At 47.2% G+C, this 19,706-nt stretch overlaps 1 protein-coding gene across 1 annotated transcript in view; it reads left to right on the forward strand.

Annotated features, from left to right (window-relative positions):
- LOC135520951 (focal adhesion kinase 1-like) overlaps positions 1-18,601 on the forward strand; it is a 31,510-nt gene extending 12,909 nt beyond the window's left edge. Inside the window, exons 2-3 of the mRNA XM_064946824.1 lie at positions 10,904-11,112; positions 18,431-18,601. Of these exons, the coding sequence (XP_064802896.1) occupies positions 10,904-11,112; positions 18,431-18,601 (380 nt within the window). The remainder of the gene's footprint in view (positions 1-10,903; positions 11,113-18,430) is intronic.
- The last annotated feature ends 1,105 nt before the right edge of the window (positions 18,602-19,706 follow it).

The raw sequence follows: 19,706 nt of genomic DNA on the forward strand, positions 1-19,706 counted from the left end.
ATACTGTTGTGAAGAAGTTTAAAGCCGGATTTGGATACAAAAAGATTTCCCAAGCTTTAAACATCCCAAGGAGCACTGTGCAAGCGATAATATTGAAATGGAAGGAGTATCAGACCACTGCAAATCTACCAAGACCTGGCCATCCCTCTAAACTTTCAGCTCATACAAGGAGAAGACTGATCAGAGATGCAGCCAAGAGGCCCATGATCACTCTGGATGAACTGCAGAGATCTACAGCTGAGGTGGGAGACTCTGTCCATAGGACAACAATCAGTCATATATTGCACAAATCTGGCCTTTATGGAAGAGTGGCAAGAAGAAAGCCATTTCTTAAAGATATCCATAAAAAGTGTTGTTTAAAGTTTGCCACAAGCCACCTGGGAGACACACCAAACATGTGGAAGAAGGTGCTCTGGTCAGATGAAACCAAAATTGAACTTTTTGGCAACAATGCAAAACGTTATGTTTGGCGTAAAAGCAACACAGCTCATCACCCTGAACACACCATCCCCACTGTCAAACATGGTGGTGGCAGCATCATGGTTTGGGCCTGCTTTTCTTCAGCAGGGACAGGGAAGATGGTTAAAATTGATGGGAAGATGGATGGAGCCAAATACATGACCATTCTGGAAGAAAACCTGATGGAGTCTGCAAAAGACCTGAGACTGGGACGGAGATTTATCTTCCAACAAGACAATGATCCAAAACATAAAGCAAAATCTACAATGGAATGGTTCAAAAATAAACATATCCAGGTGTTAGAATGGCCAAGTCAAAGTCCAGACCTGAATCCAATCGAGAATCTGTGGAAAGAACTGAAAACTGCTGTTCACAAATGCTCTCCATCCAACCTCACTGAGTTCGAGCTGTTTTGCAAGGAGGAATGGGAAAAAATTTCAGTCTCTCGATGTGCAAAACTGATAGAGACGTACCCCAAGCGACTTACAGCTGTAATCGCAGCAAAAGGTGGCGCTACAAAGTATTAACTTAAGGGGGCTGAATAATTTTGCACGCCCAATTTTTCAGTTTTTGATTTGTTAAAAAAGTTTGAAATATCCAATAAATGTCGTTCCACTTCATGATTGTGTCCCATTTGTTGTTGATTCTTCACAAAAAAATACAGTTTTATATCTTTATGTTTGAAGCCTGAAATGTGGCAAAAGGTCGCAAAGTTCAAGGGGGCCGAATACTTTCGCACGGCACCGTATATTATTGTCCACGTGTTACAGCGAACAACGTAAATGTGTCTTCTGCTCCGTTCTCCACCCCCCTCCAAGCAGTGGGACGGCCACTGGAGTTTCAGCAGCTGTACATTGAGGACAATGGCAGTTCAATAGAAAATGCCTCTTTAGTATTAATCTGAAATATGATATATGCTTTTATCATGGCGCTTACACCCTCTCCTTGTCCTTGTCCCCCACATATTTTAAACTGACCACCATCATTCCTGTTCCCAAGAACTCTTAGGCTTCACGGCACAATGACTACCGCCCTGTACCACTTACTTCTTTAATAATGAAGTGCATTGAGAGGAAGGTTATGGCCCACATTAACTCCATCATCCCAGACACCCAGACCCACTCCCAATTTGCATACCGCCACAACAGATCCATATACGACGAAGTGCAAAAAGTTCTCTCTGCGCTCACAACAAGCAACCTCTGACAAAAGTCCCTCTACTTCTATTCGAGGTGGAAATGATGAATCAGACACCTTATCGATATCAACCGCTCACAGTCCTCCTAGAATCAGAAGTTTTTTTTGACTCAATGGAGGAACGTAGTCAGAGAAATGCTGATGAATGTCTTGCTCGAGCTGTGTATGCAACTGGTTCACCTCTGATGCTCACAGGCAATGTGTATTGGAAGAGATTTCTGAATGTTCTTCGCCCAGCATACACCCCTCCAACCAGACATACTTTATCTACTTATTTTCTAGATGCAGAGTTAAAGTGAAGGTCAAGCAAATCATAGAGCAAGCTGACTGTATTGCAATCATCTCTGATGGGTGGTCAAATGTTCATGGGCAAGAAATAATTAACTAAATCATCTCCACCCCTCATCCAGTATTCTACAAGAGCACAGGCACACCGGTCTCTACATTGCAGATGAGCTGAAGGCAGAAGAGAGCCAAGGAAATGGTTAGGTATGTGAAGGGTCATCAAGTTATAGCAGCAATCTTCCTCACCAAGCAAAGTGAGAAGAATAAGTGCACCGCATTGAAGCTGCCCAGCAGCACCCGTTGGGGTGGTGTTGTCATCATGTTTGACAGTTTCCTGGAGGGGAAGGAGTCTCTCCAAGAAATGGCCATATCACAGTCTGCCGATATGGACAGCCCCATCAAGAGGATCCTCCGGGATTTTGGGAGAGAGTGGTAAGCAGCCTGAAACTCCTGAAAATTATAGCAGTAGTCATTGCACGGATTGAGGGAGACAATGCCATCCTGTCTGATGTTCAGACTCTGCTTGCAGATGTAAGAGAAGAAATCCGTACTGCCCTGCCCACTTCACTGTTGTTCCAAGCAGAGGAAACTGCAGTTCTGAAATACATCAAAAAGTGTGAAGACTTCTGCCTGAAGCCCATACACGCCGTAGCGTACACGTTGGACCCCAAGTATGCTGGCAAGAGCATCCTGTCTGGTGCAGAGATCAACAAGACCTATGGTGTCATCACTACCGTGTCTCGCCACCTTGGCCTGGATGAGGGCAAGGGTCTTGGCAGTCTGACGTAGTGCAAGGGCTTTGGGATGGAGATACAATATGGCAGTCGTGCCAACATATCTCATCACCCACCTGGTGGAAGGGACTATGTGGATCTGAGACTCTTTCCCATTGCCTCCATCATCCTCCAAATCCCACCAACATCAGCCGTCTCAGAGCGCATCTGGTTCTTGGTAGGGAACACACACACCAAAGCACACAACAGGCTGACGAATACAAGGGTTGGAAAATTGGTGACCATCCAGGCAAATTTGAGGCTTTTTGACTCTGACAACGAGCCGTCCTCAACAAGGTTGGAAAGGGACAGTGAACATGAGGCCTCAGGGTCTGATGTTCAGGAGGTCCAGGGAGAAGACATGGAAGCCTGAGAGGAAGACTACCAAAGCTTTAGTTTCGAGACTATCATTTTACAGATGTATGTTGAGAACATTTTTGGAAGACGCGATGGTTCATTGGGGAACATTAGATATTCCCTTTATTTTGTTGTTCAGTGAAATCATCCCATGTGAAGAGTCAACTCATTTAATTAAAGTTCAATTCGTAACTAAATAGTTTTTTGTATTTCTATTGGAAGGATTTAATCATTTACAATTACTGTATGTGTACTTATGATGAGGTAAAAGGTTTATGTTTCTGTCTCCATATGATATGGTAAATATATGCAATGCAAAAAACATTTACATTTAAATGGAATTCATATTAATTTGCATATATTTCCGTTCATCCCCATTAATTCCCATATAGCCTGGCCTAGCTGCTGAATGGGCTCTCCCTGGAGATAGCCTGGCCTGGCTGCTGAATGGGCCCTCCCTGGAGATAGCCTGGCCTAGCTGCTGAACGGGCCCTCCCTGGAGATAGCCTGGCCTTGCTGCTGAATGGGCCCTCCCTGGAGATAGCCTGGCCTAGCTGCTGAATGGGCCCTCCCTGGAGATAGCCTGGCCTAGCTGCTGAATGGGCCCTCCCTGGAGATAGCCTGGCCTAGCTGCTGAACGGGCCCTCCCTGGAGATAGCCTGGCCTAGCTGCTGAACGGGCTCTCCCTGGAGATAGCCTGGCCTAGCTGCTGAATGGGCCCTCCCTGGAGATAGCCTGGCCTAGCTGCTGAATGGGCCCTCCCTGGAGATAGCCTGGCCTAGCTGCTGAACGGGCTCTCCCTGGAGATAGCCTGGCCTAGCTGCTGAATGGGCCCTCTGTGAGTTGGGAAAAAGGCCATGTTTTTCTTCACCGCAGCGAAACAGTGGAACAGAAATGTATGGTTGCTCAGTAGTGCTGATGAAGTGCTGTTTGACTTTCATTGGAATTGACACGTGTTGTTATAGCAGCGTTGCTCTGGCCAATGTGGGCTCAGACTACTGTCAATAACTAACCTAGAGAGAAGACTGCAGTCCCACAGTCAATCCCTCTGAGCCACGAGACACTGTTACACAATCTCTTTAGGATGAGACTACAGTACAACTAGAGTCATGAGGTCAATACTCTCACGAGCTAGACAGACAGTGGGCTACTCTATTGATTATATTATCTAAGCTTATATACCAAGCTTTGTCCATACTACAAGGAAATGAAGAATTCATTTGATAACTAAACATCCCACGGCAATGACCTGATGACAACATCGAATAAACAAGTATTTTGATTGATGTTGGATTGAGTGTGTGCGAGAGAGTATCTCAGTTAGAGGTGACTGTTGGTCAATCCGTAAACTAGCAGAGTCAGCAGATAGGCTAGGCTATACTTCCCCCTCATCACTGTCCTTGTGCCTGCTCTGCTGACTACTGACTGACTACTGACTGACTGGCTGACTACTGACTGACTGACTACTGACTGACTACTGACTGACTGGCTGACTACTGACTGACTGACTACTGACTGACTGGCTGACTACTGACTACTGACTGACTACTGACTGACTGACTACTGACTGGCTGACTACTGACTGACTGGCTGACTACTGACTGACTGACTACTGACTGACTGGCTGACTGACTACTGACTGACTGACTGGCTGACTACTGACTGGCTGACTACTGACTGACTGGCTGACTACTGACTGACTGACTGGCTGACTACTGACTGACTGACTGACTGACTGACTGACTGACTGACTGACTGACTAACTGACTACTGACTGACTGGCTGACTACTGACTGGCTGACTACTGACTGGCTGACTACAGACTGACTGACTACTGACTGACTGACTGGCTGACTACTGACTGGATGAATACTGACTGGCTGACTACTGACTGACTGGCTGACTACTGACTGGCTGACTACTGACTGACTGACTGACTGACTGACTGGCTGACTACTGACTGGCTGACTACAGACTGACTGACTACTGACTGACTGACTGGCTGACTACTGACTGGCTGACTACTGACTGACTGACTGGCTGACTACTGACTGGCTGACTACTGACTGACTGGCTGACTACTGACTGACTGGCTGACTACTGACTGACTGACTGACTGACTGACTGACTGACTGACTGGCTGACTACTGACTGACTGACTACTGACTGACTACTGACTGACTGGCTGACTACTGACTGACTGACTACTGACTGACTGGCTGACTACAGACTGACTGACTACTGACTGACTGACTGGCTGACTACTGACTGGCTGACTACTGACTGACTGACTGGCTGACTACTACATTTTGTAATGGTTAGGTTGATACGAATGAATGCACTGATATGTGGACTTACGTGGCTTTTTGTCATCTTTGGAAAAAAAATCGGGGTTGTTCCTGTTGTCATAGTGATGGATATAGGACTCATCATGGATATAACCCGTTTTAGCGTTGTCGTTGAGGGCTTCCACCATTTTAAAGTAGTCAACTGGGTGGGGATTCCTATGAGTTGGGAAATCGGCCAATGAAAAATGAGAAAATGTACTACTTTATAATGGAGATAGTATGGGCAGCACCATTGAGGCTATCACAGATGTTTTAAGTGCACAGATACAATGATGAGTCCTCTATCGATCTCTATGCCCTATTGTTCACATGTGTATCTTCCATCTAAATGGTCCTACCTGATCTGGCCTCCTCCCGCCTGCCTTCTGTCTTTGAGGACATGTATTTCCATTGTTAGAAGAAAAAAATATCTTAATATATTTTTATATATATATATATATATATATATATATATATATATATATATATATATATATATATATATATATATATTATATATTAATAATTAAAAATTCCATTGTTAGAGCGGTCGCTTGACGATCTTGTCAGTATAATTGACAATCTTTCCTCACATTCACAAAAGCTTTGTGTGTTGTTGACTCCTCCTCCCAGGCCGGCCCTCCTATCATCTCATTGATCATATTGTTGACCCCTCCTCCCAGGCCAGCCCTCCTATCAACCATGTTGTTGACTCCTCCTCCCAGGCCGGCCCTCCTATCAACCATGTTGTTGACTCCTCCCAGGCCGGCCCTCCTATCCTCCTATCAACCATGTTGTTGACTCCTCCCAGGCCGGCTCTCCTATCAACCATGTTGTTGACTCCTCCCAGGCCGGCCCTCCTATCCTCCTATCAACCATGTTGTTGTCCTCCCAGGCCGGCCCTGCTATCCTCCTATCAACCATGTTGTTGACTCCTCCCAGGCCGGCCCTGCTATCCTCCTATCAACCATGTTGTTGACTCCTCCCAGGCCGGCCCTACTATCCTCCTATCAACCATGTTGTTGTCCTCCCAGGCCGGCCCTACTATCCTCCTATCAACCATGTTGTTGTCCTCCCAGGCCGGCCCTACTATCCTCCTATCAACCATGTTGTTGACTCCTCCCAGGCCGGCCCTGCTATCCTCCTATCAACCATGTTGTTGTCCTCCCAGGCCGGCCCTACTATCCTCCTATCAACCATGTTGTTGACTCCTCCCAGGCCGGCCCTCCTATCCTCCTATCAACCATGCTGTTGACTCCTCCCAGGCCGGCCCTCCTATCCTCCTATCAACCATGCTGTTGACTCCTCCCAGGCCGGCCCTACTATCCTCCTATCAACCATGTTGTTGACTCCTCCCAGGCCGGCCCTGCTATCCTCCTATCAACCATGTTGTTGACTCCTCCCAGGCCGGCCCTCCTATCCTCCTATCAACCATGTTGTTGTCCTCCCAGGCCGGCCCTACTATCCTCCTATCAACCATGTTGTTGTCCTCCCAGGCCGGCCCTACTATCCTCCTATCAACCATGTTGTTGTCCTCCCAGGCCGGCCCTCCTATCCTCCTATCAACCATGTTGTTGACTCCTCCCAGGCCGGCCCTACTATCCTCCTATCAACCATGTTGTTGACTCCTCCCAGGCCGGCCCTACTATCCTCCTATCAACCATGTTGTTGTCCTCCCAGGCCGGCCCTCCTATCCTCCTATCAACCATGTTATTGACTCCTCCCAGGCCGGCCCTCCTATCCTCCTATCAACCATGTTATTGACTCCTCCCAGGCCGGCCCTCCTATCCTCCTATCAACCATGTTGTTGACTCCTCCCAGGCCGGCCCTACTATCCTCCTATCAACCATGTTGTTGACTCCTCCCAGGCCGGCCCTCCTATCCTCCTATCAACCATGTTGTTGTCCTCCCAGGCCGGCCCTCCTATCCTCCTATCAACCATGTTGTTGACTCCTCCCAGGCCGGCCCTACTATCCTCCTATCAACCATGTTGTTGACTCCTCCCAGGCCGGCCCTCCTATCCTCCTATCAACCATGTTGTTGATTCCTCCCAGGCCGGCCCTCCTATCCTCCTATCAACCATGTTGTTGACTCCTCCCAGGCCGGCCCTACTATCCTCCTATCAACCATGTTGTTGACTCCTCCCAGGCCGGCCCTACTATCCTCCAATCAACCATGTTGTTGTCCTCCCAGGCCGGCCCTCCTATCCTCCTATCAACCATGTTGTTGTCCTCCCAGGCCGGCCCTCCTATCCTCCTATCAACCATGTTGTTGACTCCTCCCAGGCCGGCCCTACTATCCTCCTATCAACCATGTTGTTGACTCCTCCCAGGCCGGCCCTCCTATTCTCCTATCAACCATGTTATTGACTCCTCCCAGGCCGGCCCTACTATCCTCCTATCAACCATGTTGTTGTCCTCCCAGGCCGGCCCTACTATCCTCCTATCAACCATGTTGTTGACTCCTCCCAGGCCGGCCCTGCTATCCTCCTATCAACCATGTTGTTGTCCTCCCAGGCCGGCCCTCCTATCCTCCTATCAACCATGTTGTTGACTCCTCCCAGGCCGGCCCTCCTATCCTCCTATCAACCATGTTGTTGACTCCTCCCAGGCCGGCCCTGCTATCCTCCTATCAACCATGTTGTTGACTCCTCCCAGGCCGGCCCTGCTATCCTCCTATCAACCATGTTGTTGACTCCTCCCAGGCCGGCCCTGCTATCCTCCTATCAACCATGTTGTTGACTCCTCCCAGGCCGGCCCTCCTATCATCCAATCCACCATGTTGGCTGGGCTCCCACTAAGCACGCCTTGTTTACTCAACTCCGTCTGTCACCAAGCCAATCACAGCCTGCCTCTCTCTTCCTGTGGAAGTGAACCTCATTCTGTCTTGCCTGGGTAACAGCAGCCACGGTGGAGTTAGGCTATAGGCTAGCAGCCTGACTGTGTTCACAGCATTCCCATTATTCACAGGACTGTGTTGTGTTGTGGAGCTGGAGGACTCTGTTGTGAATATAGACAGGCTTCTGGGCTTTGCCTCGCCTTCCCCTCAGCTCAGGAAGAGAGAGGAGCTATGTTGTGTTGCAGAGAGGACTCTGGCCTCGCCCTCCTCAGTTCAGTCCAGGAAGAGCTCTACCACGAAACAGCAGTGACATGTTGATCACAGCACAGCCTTCTCCTCTTCTCAGCCAGGAAGAGCTCTGTGCCGTGTGAGGAGACAGGAGTGACATGTTGATCACAGCACAGGCTTCTCCTCTTCTCAGCCAGGAAGAGCTCTGTGCCGTGTGAGGAGACAGGAGTGATGACTCACTGTGGCTCCTGAGCGGACAGGACGCATTGTGAGAACCAGGATGTGACGTGACTGGACAGGAAAGACGTGAATGTGTTGTTCACTTTGTGTGTGTGTGTATGGGAGAGAGAGAGAGAGAGAGGAATGTGTGGGTAAGAAGAAGTGTGTTTGTGCCTGGAAGAAACCAAGAAGAAATCCCATGGATCTGTCGATTCTCTACTGTGTAACCTAGTGGACATACTCTACTGTGTAACCTAGTGGACATACTCTACTGTGTAACCTCGTGGACAGACTCTACTGTGTAACCTCGTGGACATTCTCTACTGTGTAACCTCGTGGACAGACTCTACTGTGTAACCTCGTGGACATACTCTACTGTGTAACCTAGTGGACATATTCTACCAGGTAACCTAGTGGACATTCTCTACTGTGTAACCTAGTGGACATTCTCTACTGTGTAACCTCGTGGACAGACTCTACTGTGTAACCTCGTGGACATCTACTGGGTAACCTAGTGTGCTCTTGCTATAGCACTAATGTTGTCACTACGGAACTCTACAGTGGAGTGTACCTGCTGGCCCTTCATCAGTAAAGGTAGGAGGAGTGACTGATTGGACTGTTGTTGCTGTGCTGGTGTTAGATCAGAATAGTAGTGTTTGAATTGAGTTTGACAGGAGTTTATTAAAGAACAACTCTGAAAGGAAGTTGGACCAGTCAAATGGACCAGTTGTGTCTGTACTGATCTCCATTGCTTCAATGTTGTCTGACTGATTGTCAAGAGTTAGGATATTTACCTCTGTCTTCAAACACGTGTTCTGCCTGGGTTACCAGAAAGTACCATCGAAGAGGTCGCCATCTGAGAATGTGTGTGTTTTTGGTGTTGGCAGGTTTTCCTGTGGTGCTCTATTCTAGTGATGTTACCAACAGCAGATACAGTCAGGAAGGCTGAGGAATGTCACTGAGCTGCTCTGGGTCAGTCTTTCCAAAACACTAGAAAAGCCATGTTTTAACAAGCACAGCGGTACTGTCTTCGCTGTACCTATTACCATACACCCCCCCCCCCACGCACACACACACACACACACACCCCAAATTTCACCCCTGACCGTTTCTACCACAATCCAAACAGCTTATGTATAATGGCCCCAGTTTGTGGTTGGTGAGGAGGGTTGTTGTAATGCTGGCAGTGCTTCTGACAGTGCTGCTCCCTGCTCACTCTCCAAAGCCACCCAGCTGTCTGGCCAGCCTACTGTAGCAAGCCCAGCTCAGTCCACTTCAACCTGCAGACCTCACTGTTATCTGCCAGTCTGTCCAGCCGTCCACTTTTGTTACTGATTACAGATGAAGTTATAATGGTGAGAAAGTTACACAGTCGTCTAGTGGGAATTCACCTGAAGCCTTCTCTCTCTTTACCTCCTCTCTCTCTACCTCCTCTCTCTCTACCTCCTCTATCTCCTCTATCTCTCTCTCTCCTCTATCTCTCTCTCTCTACCTCCCCTCTCTCTCTCTCTCTCTCTCTCTACCTCCTCTATCTCCTCTATCTCTCTCTCTCTCTCTACCTCCTCTACCTCCTCTCTCTCTACCTCCTCTACCTCCTCTCTCTCTACCTCCTCTATCTCCTCTCTCTCTCTCTCTCTCTCTACCTCCTCTCTCTCTACCTCCTCTACCTCCTCTATCTCTCTCTCTCTACCTCCTCTCTCTCTCTCTCTCTCTCCTCTATCTCCTCTATCTCTCTCTCTCTCTACCTCCTCTACCTCCTCTCTCTCTACCTCCTCTATCTCCTCTATCTCTCTCTCTCTCTCTCTCTACCTCCTCTCTCTCTACCCCCTCTATCTCCTCTCTCTCTCTCTCTACCTCCTCTATCTCCTATATCTCTCTCTCTCTACCTCTCTCTCTCTCTCTCTCTCTCTCTACCTCTTCTATCTCATCTCTCTCTACCTCTATCTCCTCTCTCTCTACCTCATCTCTCTCTACCTCCTCTCTCTCTCTCTCTCTCTCTATCTCTCTACCTCCTCTATCTCCCCTATCTCTCTCTATCTACCTCCTCTATCTCATATATCTATCTACCTCCTCTATCTCATCTATCTATCTATCTATCTCTCTCTCTCTCACTCTCACTCTCACTCTCACTCTCTATCTCTACCTCTCCCTCCCCTATCTCTCTCTTTGCATCCCTCCTCGCTCTCTCTCTTTCTCTCCCCTCTGTCTCTCTACCTTCAGAATATGACAGACAGCTAGCCCCCACCAAAGGAAGCATGGCGTCAGCGTACCTGGACCCCAACCTGAACCACCACGCTGGGTTGGGCGGTGGGGTGTCGAAGCCGGGGACCATGGACCGGGTGCTCAAGATCCACCACTACTTGGAGAGCAACAGTGAACCATCCACCTGGGCCAGCCACATCCGCCATGGAGACGCCACTGACATCAGGGTGAGCTGAGCAGCTGATTGGGTAAACACAGTTTACCACAGTTACAGCAACTATGCTTCTTTAGGTTACTGTCTGTATAGTCTCTCCCTATCATTCCTACAGTAGGGACACATACTGTCCATACAGACAGACAATTACCTATCAACTCTACCAACTAGACAGACAGACAGACAATTACCTATCAACTCTACCTACTAGACAGACAGACAGACAGACAGACAGTTACCTATCAACTCTACCAACTAGACAGACAGACAGACAATTACCTATCAACTCTACCAACGAGACAGACAGACAGACAATTACCTATCAACTCTACCTACTAGACAGACAGACAGTTACCTATCAACTCTACCTACTAGACAGACAGACAGTTACCTATCAACTCTACCTACTAGACAGACAGACAGACAGTTACCTATCAACTCTACCAACTAGACAGACAGACAGTTACCTATCAACTCTACCTACTAGACAGACAGACAGACAGTTACCTATCAACTCTACCAACTAGACAGACAGACAGTTACCTATCAACTCTACCAACTAGACAGACAGACAGACAGACAGTTACCTATCAACTCTACCTACTAGACAGACAGACAGTTACCTATCAACTCTACCTACTAGACAGACAGACAGACAGTTACCTATCAACTCTACCAACTAGACAGACAGACAGTTACCTATCAACTCTACCAACTAGACAGACAGACAGTTACCTATCAACTCTACCTACTAGACAGACAGACAGACAGTTACCTATCAACTCTACCAACTAGACAGACAGACAGACAGACAGACAGACAGACAGACAGACAGACAGTTACCTATCAACTCTACCTACTAGACAGACAGACAGTTACCTATCAACTCTACCTACTAGACAGACAGACAGACAGACAGACAGACAGACAGACAGACAGACAGTTACCTATCAACTCTACCTACTAGACAGACAGACAGTTACCTATCAACTCTACCTACTAGACAGACAGACAGACAGTTACCTATCAACTCTACCAACTAGACAGACAGACAGTTACCTATCAACTCTACCTACTAGACAGACAGACAGACAGTTACCTATCAACTCTACCAACTAGACAGACAGACAGTTACCTATCAACTCTACCTACTAGACAGACAGACAGACAGTTACCTATCAACTCTACCAACTAGACAGACAGACAGTTACCTATCAACTCTACCTACTAGACAGACAGACAGACAGTTACCTATCAACTCTACCAACTAGACAGCCAGACAGTTACCTATCAACTCTACCTACTAGACAGACAGACAGACAGACAGTTACCTATCAACTCTACCAACTAGACAGACAGACAGACAGACAGACAGACAGTTATCTATCAACTCTACCTACTAGACAGACAGACAGACAGGCAGTTACCTATCAACTCTACGTACTAGACAGACAGACAGTTACCTATCAACTCTACCTACTAGACAGACAGACAGACAGTTATCTATCAACTCTACCTACCAGACAGACAGACAGACAGACAGACAGACAGACAGACAGACAGACAGTTACCTATCAACTCTACCAACTAGACAGACAGACAGACAGACAGTTACCTATCAACTCTACCAACTAGACAGACAGACAGTTACCTATCAACTCTACCAACTAGACAGACAGACAGACAGACAGACAGACAGTTACCTATCAACTCTACCTACCAGACAGACAGACAGACAGACAGACAGACAGTTACCTATCAACTCTACCAACTAGACAGACAGACAGACAGACAGACAGACAGACAGACAGACAGACAGTTACCTATCAACTCTACCAACTAGACAGACAGACAGACAGACAGTTACCTATCAACTCTACCTACTAGACAGACAGACAGACAGACAGTTACCTATCAACTCTACCAACTAGACAGACAGACAGTTATCTATCAACTCTACCAACTAGACAGACAGACAGACAGACAGACAGACAGACAGACAGTTATCTATCAACTCTACCAACTAGACAGACAGACAGACAGACAGACAGACAGACAGACAGTTACCTATCAACTCTACCTACTAGACAGACAGACAGACAGACAGTTACCTATCAACTCTACCTACTAGACAGACAGACAAACAGTTTACCTATCAACTCTACCAACTAGACAGACAGACAGACAGACAGACAGACAGACAGACAGACAGTTACCTATCAACTCTACCAACTAGACAGACAGACAGACAGACAGACAGTTACCTATCAACTCTACCAACTAGACAGACAGACAGACAGACAGTTACCTATCAACTCTACCAACTAGACAGACAGACAGACAGTTACCTATCAACTCTACCTACCAGACAGACAGACAGACAGACAGACAGACAGACAGTTACCTATCAACTCTACCAACTAGACAGACAGACAGACAGACAGACAGACAGACAGACAGACAGTTACCTATCAACTCTACCAACTAGACAGACAGACAGACAGACAGTTACCTATCAACTCTACCTACTAGACAGACAGACAGACAGACAGTTACCTATCAACTCTACCAACTAGACAGACAGACAGACAGACAGACAGTTACCTATCAACTCTACCTACAAGACAGACAGACAGACAAACAGTTTACCTATCAACTCTACCTACTAGACAGACAGACAGACAGACAGACAGTTACCTATCAACTCTACCAACTAGACAGACAGACAGACAGACAGACAGTTACCTATCAACTCTACCAACTAGACAGACAGACAGACAGACAGTTACCTATCAACTCTACCAACTAGACAGACAGACAGTTACCTATCAACTCTACCTACTAGACAGACAGACAGACAGTTATCTATCAACTCTACCTACTAGACAGACAGACAGACAGACAGACAGACAGACAGACAGACAGACAGACAGACAGACAGACAGACAGTTACCTATCAACTCTACGTACTAGACAGACAGACAGTTACCTATCAACACCCTGAGTGTCCCAAATGGCTCCCTGTTCCCTATACAGCCCTATAGTCGCTGGTCAAAAGAAGTGCACTATTGCTGCTTTTCAACTTTAACATCAGTGTTACACTAGTTCGGCCCCTGAACAGGCAGTTAACCCACTGTTCCCTGGTAGGCCGTCATTGTAAATAAGAATTTGTTCTTAACTGACTTGCCTAGTTAAATAAAGGTGAAATCAAAAAAGACACCCTAATGGTATACTAGGGAAATGGTGTTTCCATAGCTAGGGCTGACAGTGAGGACTTGTGAGAAGGTGCTTTGTGATTAGGTGTTAAAGTCCACAGTTTGCCTTGTTATGTAAATGTACCAGTGGCCTGGCTTTGGCCCCAGGTGAGAGCAAGTCCACCGGAGCCATGGCCCAGTGGGACACGGGTGCCGGCCTGCTGAAGGCTTCCAAATGGTTCCCAGCCAAAACAGTTAGGAAGAGTTAAGTGAATATATTATGATGCCATTTTGTGACGTTTAGTTAGTTTTGGATTTCGATAACGGTTTTTCCGGCTGTTCAGGCACACATCTTTCTTGAGGCCGAAGTCAGTAGCTGAAGTCTAGGCCCCTTTGTTGGTGATTGGTCAACAGTAGGCATTGTTCAATAAAGACTTTGTTGTCATTCAATGAGAGACGACCTGCTTTCATGCAATTTTTTAAATTGAGAAATACTGCACCAAACGTCTTAGTTCGATGTAAAATTGCTCAACCAAGATCTCCTCCGCATAAACGTCCAAATGAATGACAGATTTCTTGAGTTATCTTCGATTAATTCTGACTATTTTGCTGAAGTGTACTCTGGCTACGGCTTCTCTAAATGGACAAACAGTACTATTGTGTATTTTTTCTAGTTTTTCAAGCAAAGGTTTTTTTAAGGGAGTATGCGAGGACACTCATTCAGTTCGCCTAGACGACTTCAGGCTAGCCACCAGCTGAACTGAGGCATGCGGACGCCTTTAGATGGAAACAGAGCATTTTGGGCCTTTTTGGTAAAACACTGTATGGAAATGTGTCATATGCAGACAGCCATTTGGGACTTGAGCGTCTCACTGTAGAACTCCCCCTGTCACCTGGGCGATGTTTCTTTAACATTTGCATTTTAGTCATTTAGCAGACGCTCTTATCCAGAGCGACTTCCAGGAGCAATTAGGGTTAAATGCCTTGCTCAAGGGCACATTGGCAGATGTTTCAACCAGTCGGCTCAGGGATTTGAACCAGCAACCTTTTGGTTACTGGCCCAAAGCTCTTAACCGCTAGGCGACCTGCCGTTCAGTAGGTCACACTGTAGCTACAATGTTTTGTAACAGAAAATGAAAACAAGTTTTCTTATTAGACAAATTCACTTAGTACCTCGGACTACATCACAATTTTAAAGTGTTTCAAAACGTTTTCTCCCTACTGGACACAACCCGGGTATTTATGAGGTTGACATTTTTACATTTAGTGTCTTCCATCCCCGTTTAATAATGACTTCTATTCAGATGAAACAAGACTAAGAGAGTTTAGGAGGTGATAAGAATAGCTAGTTAAATAGGTGATTAAACAGGTGTTTCTTGGAAAAGATTCCAAAAGGCTTTGCTACCATCTCTTCTGTTAGGTGTCTGGCTCTGGAATGGCAACGCGCTTCATTTCAAAGTAGACTGCTTCTAATTTCTGCTTCAATGGCCTCTAACTTCAATACCTGAAGTAGTGATGTCAGATGATGTTGAGGGATGTGATGGAACGTGTCATCCCTGAAAGAGATGGGGGGGTCGTCTCGTTAATCATTTTAACCAAGCAGGGGTGTCACTTCTCAGATTGTGTCATAAGCCCCATAGTGGCATTTCAATGATGGATTATTTAACCCGCCCCACTCCCCTTCCCTTGCTTCTGCACACAATGACAATCTCTTCCTGGAAGAGAGAGAGGGGACGATCTATCATTCAGTGTAACTCTGCCAAGCTGTTCTTTCTATTCTATCTACTGTTATAGATAGATGGTTCCCCTGGAGTCCTCATGTCACCCCTGGAATACAGGGATGGATGGGTGACGAGATGTCACCCCTGGACTACAGGGATGGATGGGTGAAGAGATGTCACCCCTGGACTACAGGGATGGATGGGTGAAGAGATGTCACCCCTGGACTACAGGGATGGATGGGTGACTAGATGTCACCCCTGGACTACAGGGATGGATGGGTGACGAGATGTCACCCCTGGACTACAGGGATGGATGGGTGAAGAGATGTCACCCCTGGACTACAGGGATGGATGGGTGAAGAGATGTCACCCCTGGACTACAGGGATGGATGGGTGACTAGATGTCACCCCTGGACTACAGGGATGGATGGGTGACGAGATGTCACCCCTGGACTACAGGGATGGATGGGTGAAGAGATGTCACCCCTGGACTACAGGGATGGATGGGTGACGAGATGTCACCCCTGGACTACAGGGATGGATGGGTGAAGAGATGTCACCCCTGGACTACAGGGATGGATGGGTGAAGAGATGTCACCCCTGGACTACAGGGATGGATGGGTGAAGAGATGTCACCCCTGGACTACAGGGATGGATGGGTGACTAGATGTCACCCCTGGACTACAGGGATGGATGGGTGAAGAGATGTCACCCCTGGACTACAGGGATGGATGGGTGACGAGATGGTTCTCCTGGACTACAGGGATGGATGGGTGAAGAGATGTCACCCCTGGACTACAGGGATGGATGGTGAATAGATGGTTCCCCTGGACTACAGGGATGGATGGGTGAATAGATGGTTCTCCTGGACTACAGGGATGGATGGGTGAATAGATGGTTCTCCTGGACTACAGGGATGGATGGTGAATAGATGGTTCTCCTGGACTACAGGGATGGATGGGTGAATAGATGGTTCTCCTGGACTACAGGGATGGATGGGTGAATAGATGGTTCTCCTGGACTACAGGGATGGATGGTGAATAGATGGTTCTCCTGGACTACAGGGATGGATGGGTGAATAGATGGTTCTCCTGGACTACAGGGATGGATGGGTGAATAGATGGTTCTCCTGGACTACAGGGATGGATGGTGAATAGATGGTTCTCCTGGACTACAGGGATGGATGGGTGAATAGATGGTTCCCCTGGACTACAGGGATGGATGGTGAATAGATGGTTCTCCTGGACTACAGGGATGGATGGGTGAATAGATGGTTCTCCTGGACTACAGGGATGGATGGGTGAATAGATGGTTCTCCTGGACTACAGGGATGGATGGTGAATAGATGGTTCTCCTGGACTACAGGGATGGATGGGTGAATAGATGGTTCTCCTGGACTACAGGGATGGATGGTGAATAGATGGTTCTCCTGGACTACAGGGATGAATAGATGGTTCTCCTGGACTACAGCGATGGATGGGTGAATAGATGGTTCTCCTGGACTACAGGGATGGATGGTGAATAGATGGTTCTCCTGGACTACAGGGATGGATGGGTGAATAGATGGTTCTCCTGGACTACAGGGGTGGATGGTGAATAGATGGTTCTCCTGGACTACAGGGATGGATGGGTGAATAGATGGTTCTCCTGGACTACAGGGATGGATGGGTGAATAGATGGTTCTCCTGGACTACAGGGATGGATGGGTGAATAGATGGTTCTCCTGGACTACAGGGATGGATGGGTGAATAGATGGTTCTCCTGGACTACAGGGATGGATGGGTGACTAGATGGTTCTCCTGGACTACAGGGATGGATGGGTGACTAGATGGTTCTCCTGGACTACAGGGATGGATGGGTGAATAGATGGTTCTCCTGGACTACAGGGATGGATGGGTGAATAGATGGTTCTCCTGGACTACAGGGATGGATGGGTGAATAGATGGTTCTCCTGGACTACAGGGATGGATGGTGAATAGATGGATCTCCTGGACTACAGGGATGAATGGGTGAATAGATGGTTCTCCTGGACTACAGGGATGGATGGGCCAAGGAAGGCCCTCCCCACTGCTGTCTTTCACACTACCAATATGTCACTATGACTGCTATTTATTTATCTATATCTCCTGCCCTCTGAATCACAAACTACAATATGTAGGACAGTTCATTACTGTCAATTACTGTCAATCAAACTCTTCGTCTGCAAAGGGAATAGGGTGCCATTTGGAACACAGCCACACTGATCTGTTAGGGATTATGACTGACGTGTTGTTGATTTGAATCTCATCTCTGAGTGGTTCCTCCTCTAACCTCAGTGTGTATACTGTCTACACGTCTGTCCATTGACATTGACTGAAATTCCTTTCAGAGTGACTCTATAGCCTAAGTGTGTGTCTACATGTGTGTCCCCTGACAGGGTATCATCCAGAAGATAGCAGACATCCACAAGGTGAAGTGTGTTTCCTGTCTGGGCCTGCGTCTCAGCCACCTGCGCTCAGGGAACATCCACTGGCTGCACCCTGACATGGGGGTGTCCCGCGTCAGGGAGAGGTACGAGCTGCTCCACCCTCAGGACGAGTGGAGGTAAGAACTAGGACAGAGACATACTGTATGAAGCTATATTTACACTGCTGATCCCTGGTCCCAGTTCTGTCCGTGTGTGCTGTTTGACCAACTCCTATTGTCATTGTTGCTTTGGCAAGACAGCACAAACTGATCTGGGAGCAGGCTACATAGCCACGTTGAAATAGTGTATAAAGCCACATCTACACTGATCTGTCACCTGAACAGCCTTGACGCCGCCGCCTTTATGCATATTGGCTCCATGTAATTCTGCTTTAATATAAATATTCAAACACTTCCTATGAATACCATCATCATATGCATAAATGCATTATAAGTGCATGTACAGCACCTTATGAGCTTTGCGTAACTTAAGTCATAACTCAATTATGTGAGTAAGCCATCCGGGCTACAGCCTTGCCCCTTGAAACGCTTGACCGTGCTTTAACTGTCTAACTAGTGCTCACTAGCTAAAATGGCAGATTTCCTAGGCCTGTTTTTTGGAAGAGAAAATCTGGGAACAAATTTGGTTGTTTTAATGGATTCAGACCAGTGGCAAAGCCAAGGGGCTAAAGTATGTCACGGATAGAAGTGACCTTGTTACCAGGGAGATGTGTGCAGTCTATGTCGCTGCAAGGCGCTTGGTTATTTAATCAATGTAGTAAGGGGATGAAATCAGGACTTTATGTGCCTTGCATTTTCAAATGTAAACCCACTGATGGGGGAATTGGGCAGAGTTGCAACGGAACTGAAAATCAATTGTTGCCATCCTGTCAGTTGGGCCGAGTGGCCTTGAATTTCCTTCCAATCCGCCTGCATAAATCATGGTTCCACAGAAGCAAGCTGAAAACCCTTCATATGGCGTTCCAGTGGAATTAGGCCTCTATGGGCTGAGATACATGTTTCCTCCTGTCTCTTCACTCTTATTGGAAGGGAAATTAGACTACAATGAGAGATTCACTGACAAAGTCAAGTGAGAAAGTGTTGAGGAGGAGAGTAATTAGAGAGGACTGAACTATCTGTTGATGTGATCTCAGTGTTGGAGCCTAATGCTGATAGATTCCCTTCCTGACTGAATTAAGATATGGAGAGAGAAATGCCATATCAGAGATAGCAGAGCAATGTCTAGA

The sequence above is a fragment of the Oncorhynchus masou genome, chromosome 29 (assembly GCF_036934945.1).
Source record: "Oncorhynchus masou masou isolate Uvic2021 chromosome 29, UVic_Omas_1.1, whole genome shotgun sequence".
NCBI classification, from domain to species: domain Eukaryota; kingdom Metazoa; phylum Chordata; class Actinopteri; order Salmoniformes; family Salmonidae; genus Oncorhynchus; species Oncorhynchus masou.